The sequence below is a fragment of the Triticum urartu genome, chromosome 5A (assembly GCF_056163025.1).
Source record: "Triticum urartu cultivar PI428250 chromosome 5A, HENAU_Tu73, whole genome shotgun sequence".
NCBI lineage: Eukaryota > Viridiplantae > Streptophyta > Magnoliopsida > Poales > Poaceae > Triticum > Triticum urartu.
In genome coordinates, this window is record NC_141877.1 from 572,348,494 (window position 1) to 572,369,581 (window position 21,088).

General features: G+C 45.9%; 1 protein-coding gene across 1 annotated transcript; it reads left to right on the forward strand.

The window, feature by feature from the left end:
* Nucleotides 1–184: 184 nt before the first annotated feature.
* On the forward strand, nucleotides 185–8,285 carry LOC147972971 (two-component response regulator ORR27-like). The gene is made up of 4 exons (XM_087523970.1): nucleotides 185–450; nucleotides 558–722; nucleotides 824–988; nucleotides 7,924–8,285. The coding sequence occupies exons 1-4, from the start codon at nucleotides 303–305 to the stop codon at nucleotides 7,959–7,961; spliced, it is 516 nt and encodes a 171-aa protein (XP_087380096.1). The 5' UTR covers nucleotides 185–302; the 3' UTR covers nucleotides 7,962–8,285.
* Nucleotides 8,286–21,088: the final 12,803 nt, after the last annotated feature.

Consider the following 21,088-nt stretch of genomic DNA (forward strand, 5'->3'; position numbering starts at 1 on the left):
AAGCAACTGTTAATGGTATGATTGGAATCATCTGTCTTTATTATACTCTATTAATTGGAAAGGCTACTTGTACTAATACATAATATATAGTTTTAGTGTACTGCATTAATTAAGTTATATATGGCAAATCTTAGTGCATTACTCTGCTCTGTTTCGTGAGGAAAAAAGATGCTTGCGGCTGGCTTTATATATCTGAGCCGTATCTTCAGGCCTTCTCCACTCTCTTTCTATCACCAGCAGTACCTTCTTTTTTTCTCGAAAAGGGGAAAGACCTTCTGAAGAGCGCAAGGTGTGTGCGTGCTATGGAGAAAGGCAACGCCCTACCATCTGGTGTCAGCAGGGACACTTTGCCCCAGGATTTCCCCGCGGGGATGAGGGTCCTCGTGGTGGAGGATGACCCAAACGATCTCGAGGACTTGACGCAAATCCTCGAGAGGTGCGGCTACAAAGGTACCTGGGCGGCCATCTTAGATCTACTCCCCTCAGTTTTGCATGTCTCCTCTGCCTATTCTTGTGAGATCTGCATCACCTTGTACGTACGTGTTTGTGTCATGCAGTGACGGCAAAAGCGTCGCCAAGAGAAGCGCTGATAAAGGTGGAGGAGAAGGGAGAGGGCTTCCACTTCGATATCATCATGACCGTCGTGCACGGTGGCGAAGAAGGAGCTGGATTCGATGGCTTCGACCTCCTCGAGCGCGTTCGGGGTCGCTACCCGGTCATCAGTGAGTATTCGAAATGTGATCGCACACATATAGACATGCATGGTTACTGTGAGGTTAGTATCGGTACATACTGATGTGCAATCCTGCATGTGTTTGTGTAGTTTTCTCCCCGGACTATTCCAAGGAGATGGTGATGAGGACAATCAATGAAGGCTCCTGCGACTTCATGCCAAAGCCTATGTGCTACCAGGAGGTGCGCAATATCTGGTTCCATGTCGACATGCAGAGGGGATTAGAAGTGGACGACCCTGACGAGAGGGTAGAAGGTGTGTCACATATGTTTCTAACTATTTCCACCATGTTTGGCTGTTTGTTGTGGCTGCATCGTACGTGATCCTTTTCTACTCTGTTAATTAGTTTCTGGGTGCTTGTTGAAGATTTCACTTGTAACATGCAAGCATTTCCATGTATATATAGTAGATAGGTAGGTTTGCGAGTGCCGGTCTTAAGAGCGAGGAGTCCGCGTGGCGGCAAGCAGGCATGCGTCAGTGGCCGTGCCTGGCGTCCTCGTCGGCGTGGGCTGGCTGCTGGCGTCCGTTGTCCTGGCTGTGCACAGGCTTCTAGCCGCTGGCCAAAAGTATGTCTAGCAAGATTATGTGCCTTAAAATTGGTATCCTTCCCTTCAAAAATAAAAGAGCAGTGCTGAAACTGGCTCGAGGTAGCTTTAGGTTACGTTTGGTTCATTAGGTAGCCTTGATAACGCTTGCGTATGTGCTGAAGTACTATATGCAAGTGTGGGACTGGGCCGCAGCGTGCGTTTTTGAGCTGAACACTTGTCAGGCCTGGCGAAGCTCTGGCCGAGCCCGAAACCTCTCTCATCCTGTCAAGCCTTAGTTTGGATGGTCATCAGAAATGCAATTCTACTATGCACGGGGTATTCTTTGCATGGACCCATTGTCCATGGTCTTTTTGAGTTTCATGCTATTTGTTGACTGTTTTCAAATCTTGTCTTTGTTTCAAAGCTTTACATTGGGAATGATTAATATATTTCATTAAAGGAATGATTTCAATCAAGCTTGGCCTAATTAATGTAGGGCATTAAACTAGCCCCGATTGACGTAGTATAATCAAGGTGCGATTCCAATTAGGCAGCTGATTGCGCGCTTGCGTTGACCATCTCGACAGGTCGCCACATGCCATAGTACTGGGCCTTATGTGAAGTGACCCCCTTACCTTATCCCTATCTATCATCTTCCCCTACTCACCCCCTCCCTCACCCCTCCTACCTCGCGCTATACTCCATCATCACCTACCAAATCTCACTTGTTCCGATCACCTCTTCCATCTCTAGGCTATCATTCCACCACCGTCTGCTAATCCACGTGACACGTGCTACTTCAAGGGCAGTGTCGTGTTGCTGCAACCTAGGGCCGCCGCGCCGCAAGTGGCTGCCCATTGCTGGAACCGACTAAACCACCGCTTGCTGATTGTAGGCGAGCTACACATTCTAATTGGTTGTTTTACGACAAAACTGAGATGACTAATGTAGTAATGTATTGAATGAGTTTATTTCGGGGAGTAGGACTAATTTTCCTATTCAAGTCTTGGTCTAAAGGTGAAGTATCATTCATGACCCCACGAACAACTTCTCTAGTTTTTGTCCTCTTGAAGCTCTTAACATGTATTTTTCTAGGCGTTTACCGAATCCAGGGTTCACATTGAGTGTAGGACAATCGTACTATGAAATGCAGCAAGAGCTAAGTACTTTGTTTTAAAACCAAAGAATAGATTATAATAAAAAAGTCCTCCAAAGTCGAATATCCAATTATGAGCCTAGGCTCATTTGCACCTGGTGATCAATGAATTTTAAAATAATACTAGGAAAATTAAAAAAATCCAATTTTTTGCATGGAAGATATTGGAATGAGTGAAGTGTGTGTCAAAATTCCATGCATTTGGACACCCGAGTAGCTCTCAGCAAAAAAAATAAATCAGATTTGAACAGTGCACAAGCAGTAAACTTTTTCATAGACCCGAAATTTGTCCTTGTTGCCGAGAGCTACTCAGGCATCCAAATGTTCTGAAATTTGGCACGTACATCACGCACCTAGGCATCTTTCTCTACAAAAGAATCTGATTTTTTTAATTAATTTAGTATTTTAAATGATTTTTTGTTCACTCACGGGCTCATCTGAGTCTGGGAGCCAAAACACATCATTCCTCTAAAATCCACTTCCTAGCCATTCCCCTTGTATGGGTTTCTCTAAGCCCCGGTACATCTGAAGATTTATCTTCCCATACTATGCGCCACTTTGGGCTATTCATACTTAGAGAAAATATTTTTCAATACTTAAGAACCGCTATTCATTTTTTTCGGAACTGCTGAGAAATCCACTTTGAAGCATTTTCTGTACTATGTCGTTGTCGACCACAATACTTCTCATCGGCAATTTCGAGTTGTCATGATTTATTTATCTATCGGGCAAAATATATGTCCAGTAATTTCGCTTCGTTTTCAACTGGAACTTCCGAGCTGCTCCTTTCTGTAGATTCTTATTCTAAGAACTACTCCCTCACTATGGTACTACCAAGCAATTGGTTTTACATGGTACTTTCTGAGTAGTTGTGCCTTTGCCGAAATGTGTTATCTTTTTCAGTCGAAACCTCTACTTATTCATTCAGTGGTACTTCTGAGTGGTTTACTTTATTTGGTCCCTGAACATTGTTGTGGCCATTCAAATTTATTTGAATTGTCTTGGTTGTTCCATAAACTACTACCAGTCCTTCCAAGCATGGTTACTTATTTTTTGCAGTAACATCTATATTTTGGAACTTATCCACAAATAGCCTATACCCATCCATGGTTGCAACCATTCCTTTCCACCCTTAGTCATTTCACTCACTCAATCCACCTATTCAAATCACTCCACTCCATCACACTTAAGAAAAGAAGTTCTGGGTGGTTCCATGTTCACTTCTTTGATTCTTCCAAGGCCAGGAACTCCCCTTTCCTGCATACCTACATCTCTAGTTCATCTCTTTCATGAAATTCCTATTCTGGTGAGAGTGACCCCTTTGATTCTTTAGAGAATTTTTGATTGAAGATCATTCTGGGAGTTCTTATCAAGTGACTTTTCTTTGCTTGTTACTCTTGGCTAGTGAGCGCATCCTAGATGGTTAGGGGTCACTTGAGATCCTATCATGTTCTATAACTAGATGCTTGTTAAGTACTTAAGCTTGTGTTGTCCTTGTTGTCTTGTGCTAAAAACTTCCTACCCTAAAATCAGGATATAATTATTTTATAGCACTATTCACCCTTTCTAGTCCTTAGACCTTAATCCAAACACCGCCCGTGTTAGCTGCAAGTGGTTCAAGAGTTGGCAGCCGTCACAAATGCTAGAGTGAGCTCAAAATCGACAATGCTAAGCCGGTGACCGGGGATTTTCAGCCCTCTAGCACACAGAAGATGTCGGTGCGCAAGAAGCACCATCTTGATGTCGTGTTCATGGATTTTTATATTCATCACCCTATGAATAAGACATCTGAGCCCTTCTTTCAAATGATGGTGCCTGCTTCTAAGATCAGGGGGCTTCATGGCACCATCTCTTTTTGACTGAAGACCCTCAAGAACGTGGTCAACCTCTTTCATTCTTTTGGGTAAGGCAGAGGATGGCATGGTGGACGATCACATTGTCGTCGCTGTCTTGGAGCGCACCGTCATTTCTCTTCGGTGCACTCATGTGCACCCTGAGTTAGAGTGGAAGTATCAAATACATGTCTCCTTAATAACTTGATGACAAGTTGTACCAGGGTTGTGTGTATGTGTCACTACAAGTATTAGGAAATTTGCCGTCTGTGGAGCTCTTTCTGTCAGCTTTTTATCGGGGCTGACAGCAAAATAGAGAAAAAGTGACGGCAAATTTCTAATGTCAGCAAAGAGCTCACTTTGTTATCTGTTTTTATTTGACGGGCGGCAAAGAAAGACTTTGTCATATTTTTTATTTGACTAGCAGCAAAGACAAACTTAGCCATATGTTTTTATTTGACTGATAGGAAAGACAGACTTTGCCGTCAGTTTTTTCTGGTCGTCGGCAAGAGAAAGCACATCCCGTGGATCGATCGCGCAGATTTATGATGTGGCACCACACCACCCCCACGCACGCACGTACTTGCCCAACTCCACCCTACATGCACCTCTCTCCCTTCTCCCGGCGCCGCACCATCTCCCGCCCCACACCGTCACACCACCTCCCTCCCCGCGCCGCTGCACCACCTCTGGCTCTACGCTGAACTGTTGCCGCACCTGCATCTCGATGCATGCTGCCGCACCACCTCTTGCTCTGCCCTGTGTCGCCACACCACCTCCTGCCTCCATGTTGCACCGTCACACCACCTCCATCCATGTGTCGCTGCATCAACTCTTGCCCAGCCCTTGCACCGCGCCGCCACATGACCTTCCTCCTGGTGCCGCCCGAGGACCTCCTTCTCGTCGACCTTTCCTGACCCGAGAAAGCCGCCTTCTCCTTGCCGGTGGCCGACGCCGGTGACCGAAGCCACAGGAGCACCGCCGCCCATCACGTGTCACCTTCACCTTCCTCCTCCCTTCCCTTTCTTCTCCTGGCTCTTCCTCTCTCCAATGTTTCTCTCTCTCCCAGATCTCTGTCTCTGTCTCTCCTCAAAGGACATGGCTGCCACCCGGAAGCTCCCTCCATCACCTGTGACTCATCGTCATCCTATGAAGTTCCCTGCACATGGATCCATCCGACCATGCATCCTGCAAAACTCCCTGACGACAAGAGCCGGAGCTTGCCCACTTGCACCTTGAATCTACACCTCCTCCCTGGCACTGCCTCAAACCCGGCGCCAACACCCCGCCTCCTTGCCATATTTGTGCCACTTGGCGTCTTCCCCACGAGGAGCATGATGCAATGGCCTTATCTCTCTTCAGCCTCGACAGAGGAGGACGAGCAGCACGCCTGTGTTTTTTTCTAATATTTACCCATTTATTTGCCGTCTGTGATGTTTGAGGCTAACAGCAAAGATGGATTTTGGCCGATGGCAAAGATTCTTTTCTTTGCCATCTGTTATTATTCGGCTGACGACACATACGGAGTTTGGCTGATGGCAAAGAATTTTCCATTCGCCGAGGAAAAGCTCATGGCAAAGTAGCTCTTTTCTGACTTCATTTTATCGTCAGCAAGTTGACGGCAAAGAATGTTTAAGCAGACAACAAATTTCTTGATTCCTCTAGTGTGTGTTTTCAAATTCTTGGATGCATATTTGTGATGTCGTGGCAAACCCATTTCTCTTAGGTGCCTTTGTGGTGTTCTACCTTGATCATCAGCTCCTTAGCACTGCGATGTTTTTCCCATGAAAGAAAATAGTTTACAAAGCTCACGACCATGGTGTGGAACATTCATCATTGGGTTCTCCTTGAAAAATCATGCCAAATGTCTAGCAAATTCTCCTCGCTCACGACCCCTCCCTCATACGTCTTCAGGAGACAAATCTCTTGACATCTCTAGTTCCAATGAACACACTTATGCTAGATGTTGGGGAATACATTGTTTTTCTTTCCACCAAAGGATGAGAGGTGGGATTATCACCTCCTATAGCCATCGATCTTTTGTGGTGTGCACTCATCTCAATAGATGCACAACATTAGCACCACCTTATGCTCCAACACTCTAGGATGCTCCCATGCCTAACACATCGACCATTATGTACTTAGTTAGGTTGTAGAGCTTACCATTGTATTAATATGTGATGTCTATATATACATGGCCCAGAAGCGTAAATATAATAAAAATTGATTTCCAGAAAATTTCTTAGCATTAGAGTAGTTCCTTTCCAATCCTTCACAATGTGTCAGAACTCTGTTGCGTCCCCCACTGGCACCAAGTCCACTGTCAAGTCCTCTGATAGCAGCAACCTTCGGATTGTCCATGTCTTTGTAAGAAACTCTTCCTTCTCTCCTCCCTCCATGCATCAGACCAATATCACCATTCAAACTCAACTTGGCCATCAAAAACTACACCAAGTGGAAGCATCTCTTTCAACTCGTGGACACCAAATTCGACTGCCTTAACCTCAAGCATGAGTATGATCTTGCATCTTGAGACATCAAGTGGCGCAAGGAACATCTCACCATCATCATGTGGCTCTATGCAACGATATCTAGTGAGCTATACAATGTGTACATGTCAACAGAGAACGTAGCCAACACGATGTGGTAGCACCTGCACGTGTTCTTCGACGACAAGCTTACCAAATGCACGATCCACATTGGCACAAATTTCTAGGCAACATTTCGAGGTGACATGATCATCGCCACCTACTACTGTTGCCTCAGGGCGCTCATCCACTCCCTCGCCAACGATGAGAAACTGGTAACCGACAACTCTCTCACATTGGTGATGATTTGCGGCCTCGGCCACATATATCAGGTAATGGCCTCCATACTCCACCTACATTTGCCCTTTCCCCCCTTCGTCTAGGCACAGTCATTGTTGTTTCTTAAGGCAATCACAATGTATCGGCACAAGCACGCCAATGGCACCCCGACACTCACCATCAACAATGACTCTCGCCAAAAAGTGGCGATGCAGTCGCCAACTTCTAGGAGCACGGCAGCAGGTAACAAGACAATGAATATGCTCCATAAATGACCATTTGAATCACGATTGTCCCAGTGGATGCTCCTCGGAGCATAGGTGCATCAGAAGTCATAAATGTGGCTCACCCAACCACATGGGCCATGGAAAACATGGCATCCCTAGTTTCCTTAGTCCGTAAAATTCGCTCCATGGTTGGCGACCTTCCCACTAAACCCAGTGGCGTTGTGCTTGGATGCTGTCGTTCCTGCTGGTTCTACCCTCATCCAAGCACTCCATCCCAAGCCTACGTCGAGGTATACTTAGATCATACTGGCTTTAAAAAATGTTGCATGCTACATGGTGAAAACTCAAATAAGAAATGTCTCACTAGCCCAACTCCATCGATGATTTGTTCATGGACCACGAAGCCTCCTCGGAGATTAATGAGACAAGTCTTATTCCCGATTAATGCACACTCCCCTTAATATTATAGTTGGAAATGGTTCGAGGCTCCCCATCACAACTATTGGCTACTCTTGTTATTCCTTCAATCTGAACAAATTTTAGTTTCCTCATCTATTATCAAGAACTTGATTTTATTTAATAATTTTCGTTGTGATATTTACTTTTCATTTGAATTTGATCCCTATGGTTTCTCTTTAAAGGAGCTAGCAACAATGAGAATCCCCCTGAGATCAAATAGCTCGGGAGACATCTACAACTTCCGCTTGATGAATAAAGGTGGCACCATTGTTTGCTCTGCAACCAGCTCTGGCGACCTCTGGCATTGAAGTCTTAGTCACTCGGGGCAAGCTTCTGTTTCTGTAGTAGCTACAAAATTACTTCCATCATGTAATAAATAAATTCGGCAAACTCTTGTTTGTGATTCTTGCCAGTTTGGATGACAGCCCTACCTGCGTATTGATTCTTCCCTTTTTTTTCTACTACTACCCCTCCAAAAATACATTATGATTTGTGAAATTTTCCCATTGTATTTTCCCTTCTTATGAATTTTATGTCATTATTCTTGATGAGTACTCACAGCATTACCGAACTAGTCCATTACACAACAAGTCTATTGCCGATATTACCCTCCAACGCTTTTACACCTTTGTGCTTAACCAAGTCCATGTTTCTCTCAAATAAATGGAAAACAATCAAGGTGGTGAAAATTCATCAACCACAAGCTACAACTATTTTCTCTCGATAGTTTTCTTGTCGAAACAATCTATAGTCGCCAACCTTCAGGTTTCTTTGACTACACAAGTACCCATATGGCCTTAAGAAAGCACTTTGTGCCTGGTCTATGCGGTTTAGCACACATCCCCTCTCCCTAGGCTTTGTTGTGTCCGAATTTGGCTCCTCATTATTCACCTTTCACTAAAACAATAATGCCACCACCCACCTTGCCTTATATGTCGTTGGGATTAGTCTCATAGGTAACACCTTTTTGCAAGAAACAATACGCTTTACAGACTCTCGCTTGCATCCATGCTTAATTCCAAGCCCATCTTCACCCTCGTTGACACCCAGTCCATACTATTTGCCACTGATGGCCATCCCTTAGGATCCATCACTTTATAGAAGTCTTGTTAATGCATTGCAGTACCCAACTCACACCCAGCCTCAAGGTGTCCCGAGATTACCATGTTTCCTTGCTGCAAGAAATTCCCTTCTGTAGTCTTCCTGCCAACCTGTTGAAGAGATCCACCGCCTTGGGCATCACCATCATTCGAGTGAGGTCCTCGCAGATCAAGAAATTGCCAGTTTCAACTTAAACCACCAGATTTCACAACCAGGTCACCCCTTTCGTCTCATGGATTTATGTGTCTAATTCGGTCTCCTTCATCTTCATAACTACAATATTTATAATTACCCCTCCCTTCATTACTGAATCTCCCAGTGCCCCTGTGTCTGCCAAAGTTCTCAACCATATCCTCAGTTACAAGTCACCGACGGCTCACAGGGAAACCCTAACACGCCAGAGAACTCACTCTCATCCACAACCTAGGATAAAAGCATGCTATTTATAAGTAATCAAAAGAAAGGGTAAGCGGATTGCCAAAATATATTTTTAACCCACCAAGACCCGGGCCTCCTGGATCAAAAGAGACCACTATATCAAGCCCAACAACACACTTGTTATCAACTTGGTTTTCAATTATCACTATAGATTTCAATTTCGACCCATTTCCCCTAAGGCAACTGACAACCTCACAATCATTCAAAACTAATCTCCAAAGTCAACCATCTCCTCGGACCAAAAAGCAGGGATGCACGAGATTTTTTTGGCATCCAAATGGTTCTTGACTTTTATCCCACAACTAATAAACTTTATAAAATCTCCTTATCTTCAATTTGGCTGAATTCACTTAGAGCAATACCATATCCTGAGACACGGGAAGATGTCTGGTATCATTTTTTGTTTTCTGGATTGCAATTTACCAACTCAACTTCTTCTATGTGCAATTCTCTCTTCACAATTTTGCAAAGGAGAATGCAGATATCTAGAGTAGCAACAAAAAGTACCTTGATATCTGAACGACCACACTTCCTCGTTGTCGGAGTCCTCCCCACCTAGCAACCAAAAGCCATTGCCAGCGTGGGACAACCCTACTCCGCTGCAGTGGAGCAAGCCAAGTTCAGTAGACGGGGGCAACACCGCGGGAAGTGCGGTGACCTCCTTGAGTTTTGTTACATGGACCCTCGGATCGTCTTCCAGAATCAGAATGAGCATCTCCCTTGTCCCTAGCAAAGGGAGCACCATCACCATTCTAATCTTGAACATCGTTGGGCCTATGGGGGCACGACGATGATATTGGAACTTGCGCCACTTCCACTCCTATTTCGGATCCTCTGATCCCGCCTCCTCCATGGCCTAGATATCTACTTGCAGAGGGAGCTTGCTTAGCCCCTCCAGCGACAGCCTCTCGTCCTCCTCCACTATTAGCCTCTAACAGATCAAGCACGCCGCCTCGTACAGATTGTCCTTGGTCACAGACCATGAACAGATCTCCTGCATCTGATTCATCTTCACCTTATCTTCGCTTGGGATCTCCAATATCTTCGACTCAATCTTCAACCTCTAATCTGCCACTGCTCATCAAAATTAGTGGAGAACGCAAACTAGACAGAGATGAGAGTTTTTCGCTGCCGCAAGGTGGAATGACAATGGACTTGTGGGGGGTATGGCGTAATCGTGCTCTGGAGGGGAGTAATTGCCATCCAGCCTCACCGCACATTCATGGCATCGCCCAACCTCCCACTCCTCGCAGCGCGCATTGAGCACGCCACCGAGACCCGCACAATCCAGAGTCGTGCTAATCCAAGCAACGTGACAAAGGGGAATTTACCTCCAAACGTGCGCCGATCTGCTCACTGGCTAGGCAAACCCTTCCATCGCCCCCTGCCATTCTTGTCAAGCAGTAGGAGGCGCTCCAAGTCTGCCTGCCAGAGCACGACCCCCAGCGGTACACCAGGAGATCCGCCGCCCAGAGACTGGCAACGTAGAGAGCCTGCCAACATGTGCCGCATGTTTCTGCCTCGCCCGTGGAACGCGTAGGGAACAACATCCGTCCGTTATTACCCTTCTCGTGGGAGTACATACTCAATTCATGCGGTCCCTTTTTATCGATGGAGTTTACATTGATTTATTATTGGTTGCAACCTTTTTTGGTATATTACCAAGCGGACTGCTTGGTAATGGAGCTTTACATTCGATAATATATAATTGGCTTATATTTAAATTATGGTCGAGATAGATGTTGCTGTTTGCTGCACTTGACACGTCTATTACTTGGAAGCCGAACATGGATATATATATATATATGGTTCACCACGCGCCAGAATTCACATGGTCAATTCCACTTAACGTTCAACCAACATGCATCCATTCGTGAATATGGTAGATGAGTATTTAAGCTGCAAAAAATGAAACCATCCATTCGTGACATTATGGTCCCCGCCCTCGTCGCCAGCGGCCCCCGGGGTTGGGCGCGCAGGGGCCGCTGGCGACGAGGGCAGGGACGGGCGCGCGCGGTGACGAGGGCGGGGACGGGCGCGCGCGAAGGGGGCAGCGACGGGGACGAGGACGGTGACGGCGACGGGGATGGGCTGACGCGCGCGGCGGGGGGGGGGGGGGCGACGATGACGACAGGCGCGATGAAGCAGAACAGAAACTAACTGAAATTTTCGTAAGTGTTGTATATATAGGATGGACCTTTAGTACCGGTTGGAGCCACCAACCGGTACTAAAGGTCAAATTTGGCCAGGCCAAGCGGCGGGAAGCGACCCCCTTTAGTATCGGGTTGTGGCTCAACCCGGTACTAAGACACCCCCTTTAGTACCGGTTGGAGCCACGAACCGGTACTAAAGTGGGTGCGCTCCCATCCCGCGGTGCACAAAGTTTAGTCCCACCTCGCCGGGCGAAGGGCAGCCGCACTGGTTTATAAACCCAGCCACGGCTGCTCCTTCGAGCTCCTCTCTAAAGCAGGCTTCTGTGCCTAACTTTGGCGCGCTGCCCTATGAGCCTACTGGGCCTTATGGGTGTGCATATCCATGCCCAAAGCCAAGCAGACCCACTGGGCAGCGACCAAATATTTTTTTTATGTAGTTTTGTTTTCTTTCTGCTTTATTTATTTTCTTCTATTTATTTCTGAGTAGTTTTTTTGTTGTATTTAGAGTTTCTTTGTGAATATTTTTGCTTTAGATACAAAAAATTACGAAGTTTCTTTGTGAATATTTTTGTTGTATTTAAAGAGTGTCCAGTTTGTACACGAAGTGTATCAAGTTTTTTACTGTAACCCTCTCTACTTTTTTGCACATGCCATTTGGATGAAATGATGATACCATGCCAAGTTTCAACCTTTTCAGAGTTCATTTGTAGTGCTTTACAATTTCAGGATTATTTAGCTCAAAACAAATCAGTAAATGCATGAAAAATAGCAAATGAAGGCACAAAGGGTTGAAAGTTGACGACGTGGGTTTGAATGGTGCATAATAAACACACAAAAAGTCTGGAGTTGTAATAAGTTTAGAAAAATAAAGTGCCTTTGTAACAGATGAGTTTTCGTCCGAAACCCTGATACTTCGAAAGAGAGTGTCCAGTTTGTACACGAAGTGCATCCAGTTTTTGGTGTAACCCTCTCTACTTTTTTGCACATGATATGTGGGTGAAATGATGATACCATGCCAAGTTTCAACCTTTTCAGAGTTCATTTGTAGTGCTTTTCAATTTCAGGGTCATTTAGCTCAAAACAAATCAGTAAATGCATGCAAAATAGAAAATGAAGGCAGAAAGGGTTGAAAATGATGACGTGGCTTTGAATGGTGCATACTGAACGTAAAAAAGTATGAAGTTGTAATAAGTTAAAAAAAATAAAGTGCCTTTGTAACAAATGAGTTTTCGTCCGAAACCCTGATACTTCGAAAGAGATTGTCCAGTTTGTACACGAAGTGCATCCAGTTTTTGCCGTAACCCTCTCTACTGCACATGCTATGTGGGTGAAATGATGATACCATGCCAAGTTTCAACCTTTTCAGAGTTCATTTGTAGTGCTTTTTAATTCCAGGGTTATTTAGCTCAAACAAATCAGTAAATGCATGAAAAAATAGAAAAATAAAGGTAGAAAGGGTTGAAAATTGATGATGTGGCTTTGAATGATGCACACTGAACGCAAAAAGTCTGGAGTCGTAATAAGTTTAAAAAATGAAGTGCCTTTGTAACAGATGAGTTTTCGTCCGAAACCCTGATACTTCGAAAGAGATTGTCCAGTTTGTACACGAAGTGCACCCAGTTTTTGCCGTAACCCTCTCTACTTTTTTGAACATGCTATGTGAGTGAAATGGTGATACCATGCCAAGTTTCAACCTTTTTAGAGTTCATTTGTAGTGCTTTTCAATTTCAGGGTCATTTAGCTCAAAACAAATCAGTAAATGCATGAAAAATTGAAAATAAAGGCACAAAGGGTTGAAAGTTGATGACGTGACTTTGAATGGTGCATACTGAATGCATAAAAAGTCTGAAGCTTTAAAAACATGTAAAAATATACATAAAAAATCCTATACATAGAGTTCAATGAAGACCAATTGGTTGTGATAGTTTGAGCAGTAACATATTTAAGGTGGTAAAAACCCTCTTAGGGTAGCCAGGTGAGACTAAAAAGCCGCTGCATGGCGAAACTTTAGTACCGATTTGTGGCATGAACCGGTACTAAAAGGGTTGGTGAGGCCACAGCCTGCCAACAGCCTGCTGTAGACTCTTTAGTACCGGTTCGTGACACGAACCGGTACTAAAGATTCTCCACGATCCGATACTAATAAGCGCCGCCCGCCAAACCATTTGAACCGGCACTAATGGTCACATTAGTGCCGGTTCAGCTACAAACCGAGACTAATGTGCTTCACATTAGACCCTTTTTCTACTAATGCTAGCAGATTCTACTTTTTTCGACATCACGCTATCACGTTCTACTTTTTTTAGGGAACGCTAGCACGTTCTACTTTATTAGCCCTTTTTAGGATCTTTATTAGCCTTTTTGCTTTCCGATCAAAACATGCACGGGTAGTGTGTGTGTGTGTGTGTTTACGGCAAGGGGTGGCTCATATACGCATTGGACTGTGATACATGAACAGAATCTATATATGTAAACACATGAATCCGTACATCTCAATTGAAAAAAATGCCTTTGAATGTGTTGGCTCCTATGTCCTTATCTCTACTGTCTAAAAAGAACACAAGTTTCCTTTTCCTATCAACTGGACCACTATTCTGCCGATCGTCCATCCCATGACTATCATCATCTGTTTCTATCCCTACTCGGTTTCCTCCTGTCAAAAAAACCCGCTCCATCATCCATCCTAACCCTAATCCCCTCCTCTCCCGAGTTGGACGCCACCACTCTTTTTGGAGAAAATTGGCTATTTACCACTTTTAATATTGGGCTTCTCAAAACTGCCACTCTCAAGATTGACTTCGCAAAATGTTATCTAGATCGTGTGCACTTTGATTACCATGCCATTTTCTCTTTTCCATTGCTTTTATTTTTTATTTTCCCATTTGTTGCCACCCGAAGAGAAGAAAGTACCTCTGGATATTTCAACCTTTTCTGATGCATGTGTGGACTGGTTGGGTCGGATTGCTATGAGGCGCTCGTCCTTGTCTCCACCGTAGCTTACTGATGCCAGTGCGAGCCACAACAGCTCACCGCCCTAGCTCGCCCATGCCTGTGCCAGTAACCGCAGCTTGCCGCTGCCCGCCATTGCTAGCCCAAGCCTGCGTGTGTCGGCAGAACTCGTTGTGGCCCTGCTTATGCCTACTCGAGCTCTCGTACCTCGCCACCAGTGCTCGTCCAAGTCTGCACGAGCGAGCAAAGATCGCCCTCGCCTCGCTGATGCCTGTGCGAGCCACTGTAGCTCGCCGCCCAGGCCCTGCGCGAGCAACCGCAGCTCAACCATGTAGCATAGACTTTACATATTCTAAAATTTCCGTAGTATACTTCGACTAACTGTAGGTTGTCGGATGTGCAGGTTAACACAAGTAATGAGATAACCAAAGGTAACGGTAGAAAAATACTGTGCAGAAGGATTGGATTCCATTTTGCCGCTGCAGTACCTAGCGATCTGGAGATGAATGGCGCAGAGCGGCGATCGATGACGCGCGACGTCCAGGCGATCAGCGGCATGCGATGCCCAGACAAATCGGGGGCGCACTTGTTGGAACCGAAGCCCTCTAGCTATCTCTCCTCTCACTCGAACGGAGGTGGAAGAAGAAGAACAGTGGACACAAGATTTTTCGGCCGACACACGAATGCCGCCACGGGCGCTCAAACCCACCAATCTTTTCTTCTTTACAATGGCTACATGTCTTACACTTGGTTCACTTTCTCTACACACATGCAGGCTATAAATAGCCTTACGCACGCACACATCCACAGCCACACCGGCCACTAACCCACTACCTACATGCACGCACACCACACCAGCCATCCACACATGACCCGACCAACACATGCTAGTAATAGGACTATGACTTGGTTAGGGCCGGGTCCTCCTGAAGTTTTGGAGTTAGTTGCTGAGGATTGTAATGATACTATGATTGAGTAATACAAGGTTTGAGTTCGCAAAAAAAAGAAAATAGTGGCGGCCCTCAAAATCAGCTATAGCGGACAATAGCGGGCTATTTGTGAAGATGATCATTTAACGGCACTGTCGGTGTCAAAACCGGTGGATTTCGGGTAGGGGGTCCCGAACTGTGCGTCTAGGCCGGATGGTAATAGGAGGCAGGGGACACAATGTTTTACCCAGGTTCGGGCCCTCTTGATGGAGGTAAAACCCTACGTCCTGCTTGATTAATATTGATGATATGCGTAGTACAAGAGTAGATCTACCACGAGATCAGAGAGGCTAAACCCTAGAAGCTAGCCTATGGTATGATTGTATGTCGTCCTACGGACTAAAACCCTCCGGTTTATATAGACACCGGAGAGGGTTAGGGTTACACAAGGTCGGTTACAAAGGAGGAGATATCCATATCCATATTGCCTAGCTTGCCTTCCACGCCAAATAGAGTCTCATCCGGACACGAGACGAAGTCTTCAATCTTGTATCTTCATAGTCCAACAGTCTGGCCAAAGGATATAATCCGGCTGTTCGAAGACCCCCTAATCCAGGACCCCCTCAGTAGCCCCTGAACCAGGCTTCAATGACGATGAGTCCGTGAAAGTGCGTTATATCGACTAGAGGGGGGTGAATAGGCGATTTTCATGAAATTCTTCACTGAGGAATTTGCCGGTGAGGAAATTCCTTAGCGAAGAACTACTAGCAGCGAAATAAGTACTCAAAAGTAAACATAACAGAATACAAGAATATTCATCATGATGAAATGAAGACAGGCACAGAGTACAGGAAGCGTAACCACAGGATAACACAGGATGAAGACAAATAGACTGAAGAAATTGAACTGAGGAAATTGAGAAAGTCTTCAGTCAAAGTCTTCAAACACAGATATGAACAAACACACAACATAGTTATGAGGAAATGAAAGAGTTGAGGAAATAGAACCAGTAAGCTTGGTGAAGACAATGATTTGGTAGACCAGTTCCAACTGCTGTCTCAGTTGTACGTCTGGTTGGAGCGGCTAAGTATTTAAACTCGAAGACACACAGTCCCGGACACCCAGTCCTGAACACGCAGCTCAGGACACCCAGTCCTCACCGTATTCTCCTTGAACTAAGGTCACACAGACCTCGTCCAATCACTCGTGGTAAGTCTTCAGGCGACTTCCAAACCTTCACAAACTTGGTCACTCGGCGATCCACAATTCCTCTTGGATGCTCTAGACCATGACGCCTAACCGTCTGGAAGAAGCACAAAGTTAACAAGCGTCGGATCCACTCAGGATCAATCTCTTCAGTGATGCTCAATCACTTGGGGTTTGTAGTGAAGGAAATATGCCCTAGAGGCAATAATAAAGTTATTATTTATTTCCTTATTTCATGATAAATGTTTATTATTCATGCTAGAATTGTATTAACCGGAAACATAATACATGTGTGAATACATAGACAAACAAAGTGTCACCAGTATGCCTCTACTTGACAAGCTTGTTAATCAAAGATGGTTATGTTTCCTAACCATAGACATGTGTTGTCATTTGATTAATGGGATCACATCATTAGGAGAATGATGTGATTGACATGACCCATTCCATTAGCTTAGCACCCGATCGTTTAGTATGTTGCTATTGCTTTCTTCATGACTTATACATGTTCCTATGACTATGAGATTATGCAACTCCCGTTTATCGGAGGAACACTTTGTGTGCTACCAAACATCACAACGTAACTGGGTGATTATAAAGGAGCTCTACAGGTGTCTCCAAAGGTACATGTTGGGTTGGCGTATTTCGAGATTAGGATTTGTCACTCCGATTGTCGGAGATGTATCTCTGGGCCCTCTCGGTAATGCACATCACATAAGCCTTGCAAGCATTGCAACTAATGAGTTAGTTGCGAGATGATGTATTATGAAACGAGTAAAGAGACTTGCCGGTAACGAGATTGAACTAGGTATTAAGATACCGACGATCGAATCTTGGGCAAGTAACATACCGATGACAAAGGGAACAACGTATGTTGTTATGCGGTCTAACCGATAAAGATCTTCGTAGAATATGTGGGAGCCAATATGAGCATCTAGGTTCCTCTATTGGTTATTATCCGGAGACATGTCTCGGTCATGTCTACATTGTTCTCGAACCCGTAGGGTCCGCACGCTTAAGGTTTCGATGACAGTTATATTATGAGTTTATGAGTTTTGATGTACCGAAGGAGTTCGGAGTCCTGGATGAGATCGGGGACATGACGAGGAGTCTCGAAATGGTTGAGACGTAAAGATCGATATATTGGACGACTATATTCGGACATCGGAAAGGTTCCGAGTGGTTCGGGTATTTTTCGGAGTACCGGGGAGTTACGGGAATACGGGAGAAGAAGTATATGGGCCTTATTGGGCTTTAGAGGAGAGGGAGAGGCAGGCCGCGCGCCCCCCCAAGGCCTAGTCCGAATTGGACTAGGGGGAGGGGCTGCGCCCCCTCCTTCCTTCTCTTCCCTCTTCCCCTTCCTTGTCTCCTACTCCTACTACATGGAAGGACTCCTAGTTGGACTAGGAAAGGGGGAATCCTACTCCCGGTGCGAGTAGGACTTCCCTAGGGCGCGCCATAGAGAGGGCCGGCCCTCCCCTCCTCCACTCCTTTATATACGGGGGCAGGGGGCACCCCATAGACACACAAGTTGATCCTCGTGATCGTTTTCTTAGCCGTGTGCGGTGCCCCCTTCCACCATACTCCTCGATAATATTGTAGCGGTGTTTAGGCGAAGCCCTGCGACGGTAGAACATCAAGATCGTCACCACGCCGTCGTGCTGACGGAACTCTTCCCCGACACTTTGCTGGATCGGAGTCCGGGGATCGTCGTCGAGCTGAACGTGTGCTAGAACTCGGAGGTGCCGTAGTTTCGGTGCTTGATCGGTCGGGCCGTGAAGACGTATGACTACATCAACCACGTTGTGCTAACGCTTCCGCTGTCGGTCTACAAGGGTACGTAGATCACACTCTCCCCTCTTGTTGCTATGCATCACCATGATCTTGCGTGTGCGTAGGAAATTTTTGAAATTACTATGTTACCCAACAGTGGCATCCGAGCCTAGGTTTTATGTGTTGATGTTATATGCACGAGTAGAACACAAGTGAGTTGTGGGCGATATAAGTCATACTGCTTACCAGCATGTCATACTTTGGTTCGGCAATTGTTGGATGAAGTGGCCCGGACCGACATTACGTGTATGCTTACGCGAGACTGGTTCTACCGACATGCTTTGCACACAGGTGGCTGGCGGTTGTCAGTTTCTCCAACTTTAGTTGAACCAAGTGTGGCTACGCCCGGTCCTTGCGAAGGTTAAAACAGCACCAACTTGACAAACTATCGTTGTGGTTTTGATGCGTAGGTAAGATTGGTTCTTGCTTAAGCCCGTAGAAGCCACATACAACTTGCAACAACAAAGTAGAGGACGTCTAACTTGTTTTTGCAGGGCATGTTGTGATGTGATATGGTCAAGACATGATGCAAAAAATTTATTGTATCAGATGATCATGTTTTGTAACCAAGTTATCGGCAACTGGCAGGAGCCATATGGTTGTCGCTTTATTGTATGCAATGCAATTGCGCTGTAATGCTTTACTTTATCACTAAGCGGTAGCGATAGTCGTGGAAGCATAAGATTGGCGAGACGACAACGATACTACGATGGTGATCAAGGTGTCGCGCCGATGACGATGGTGATCATGACGGTGCTTCGAAGATGTGTGACACCCCAAATTTTTGGCCTTGTTTTATGAATTAAAATTTTTTCCAGGAATTAAAACTTTGAATTTTTGAGCTCCATTTTGATTTTTTAAATCATTTCCTTCCCTGTTATGATGAGTTTTTCCCAAAGAGAAAACTTTTCGAATATGTCATTGGACATATTTAATCTCTCAAGAGAAACTTTCCCTTATTTAATATAATTAATTAAATAATTAAGTTGCTTGATCTTTATTTTCTTGAAAATGGTTTTTTTTCAAGGTTAAATGGCCATATTTGAACTACAACCATTTGATAGATTCACTTAAAATTCCCACAAAAGTTTGGAGATGTCATGTGATGTTATTCAATAACTTTTATGCAAAAATATATTTTATTCATGAAATATTTTTGAGCTCTACACTCAATTTTTCTTCTCTGGTCCAGAGTGCAATTTGCACTACAACCCATTTAAATAATTCTTTCTAGCCTCCACCAAAATTATGGGATATTGGTAGTAACTCATGATTCAACTTTATGCAAAAACCCTGTGTTGTTATTTGAAAAATTTGAGTGAATCAACCTCTTTTCCATTCTGGTGCAGCCTTGTGATTTCTACTGCAACCCTATTAAATTTTGCTCCAATGACCTTGTGCTTTCTCCTACTTGTAGACAGCCCTACCAAACCTCTAAATCCAGGAGCATGCACCCATTGGATTAATTTTGGCTCATGAAATAATGTCATTTATTTCTTGTCCAGAATTGAAGTTTTGTAAAACTTGCACTAGCAAGTTTCTCCTTTTGCCAAACTAACCTCACCACTCTCTCTTGCATCTAAGGAGACCCTGTCTGGAAAATTTGGCCCCTCCAGGACTTGCCTAAGTGCCCTTGGCATTTTGTCAAACACCTGGAGAGCATGACCAGTTTTGACATGAGTTGTGGCATTGCACTGTGAACTTGCACCTCTGATCAAACCAGCATGTCCACTAGACTCCCTGTTACTCCTAACCTAGTCCTGTTTCTTCCCAGCCTCAACCTCGACCTCTAGCATGCTCTGGCATTGCGTCGAGCACGTCCCGCGCACGCCCGGAGCGCGAGCAGAGCGCGCGTATTGCACGACCCGCGCCCGAGCCGACACGCTGGCCCCACGGCTTTGGCTCGCTCCGCGGTATCACGCCATGCACTCCCCTTCTCACAGCTACGCGCCAAGCCGCCCCTCGCCGCGCCCGGCAGGCCAAGCGCTAGCCGCCGCCGCCGCCCGGCAGCCTCTGCCCATGTCGGCGCCGCCGAACCTTCCTCCGCTCGCCACCTGGCCCCTGGAACAGCGCGTGCTCATCCGCGAGTGTGTCCACTAGCGCTCGTCGCCGCCACGTCGCCCTGGCTACAGAGAGGCGGTTCACCGGAGAGCTTATCCACGGCCGCCGCGGAACCGACCTCGACGAGCTATAAAAGGAGGCCCCGAACCCATTCAAGCACATAGGCAACCTTAGAATGCTCCCCTAGTTCTCCCGTGGCAGCCAATCGATCCGGGGAGGTCTCCTTCCTCATCTCCGGCAACTGCAGCCGCCGCCACTGCCCCGGCCAATTCGGCACCACCAGGGCCTCCCACTCTCCGTTCTCTCCACCAAGAGCCCCCTCATCCTCCCGTGAACCTTTCCCACTACTCGATTTTGATCGAGAACCACCGTAGCCCCAAAACCACTCTGCTCCCGAAGCTCTCCGTCCGCCGCGAAGCTCACCGCCGACGACACCGTCCACTCCCGAGACCGTAACACCCACCGGCGGGACCGCCTCGACCCCCTGAGCCCGTGGATGGCTTCGGTTTCTCAAACGGAGCCACCAATCGCCGACAGCGATCGCCAGAGTTCCGCCTCCGCTCGGGACAGAGAAAGGAGAGGGAAAGGCGACTGGTCAAACATGACCGGTGGGCCAGGCGGGCCCACTGTCAGGGAGACGCGCACCGTCCACGTGGGATTAAGTGAAGGCGTATTTC

What these genes read in the sequence shown, in the direction of transcription:
- LOC147972971 (XM_087523970.1), top strand. Translation starts at nt 303, where the DNA reads ATGGAGAAAGGCAACGCCCTACCATCTGGTGTCAGCAGGGACACTTTG. An exon ending in GGGTCGCTACCCGGTCATCA is followed by an intron (nt 723 to 823) that starts GTGAGTATTCGA and finishes GTGTTTGTGTAG; the next exon opens with TTTTCTCCCCGGACTATTCC. An exon ending in CCCTGACGAGAGGGTAGAAG is followed by an intron (nt 989 to 7,923) that starts GTGTGTCACATA and finishes TTCTCTTTAAAG; the next exon opens with GAGCTAGCAACAATGAGAAT.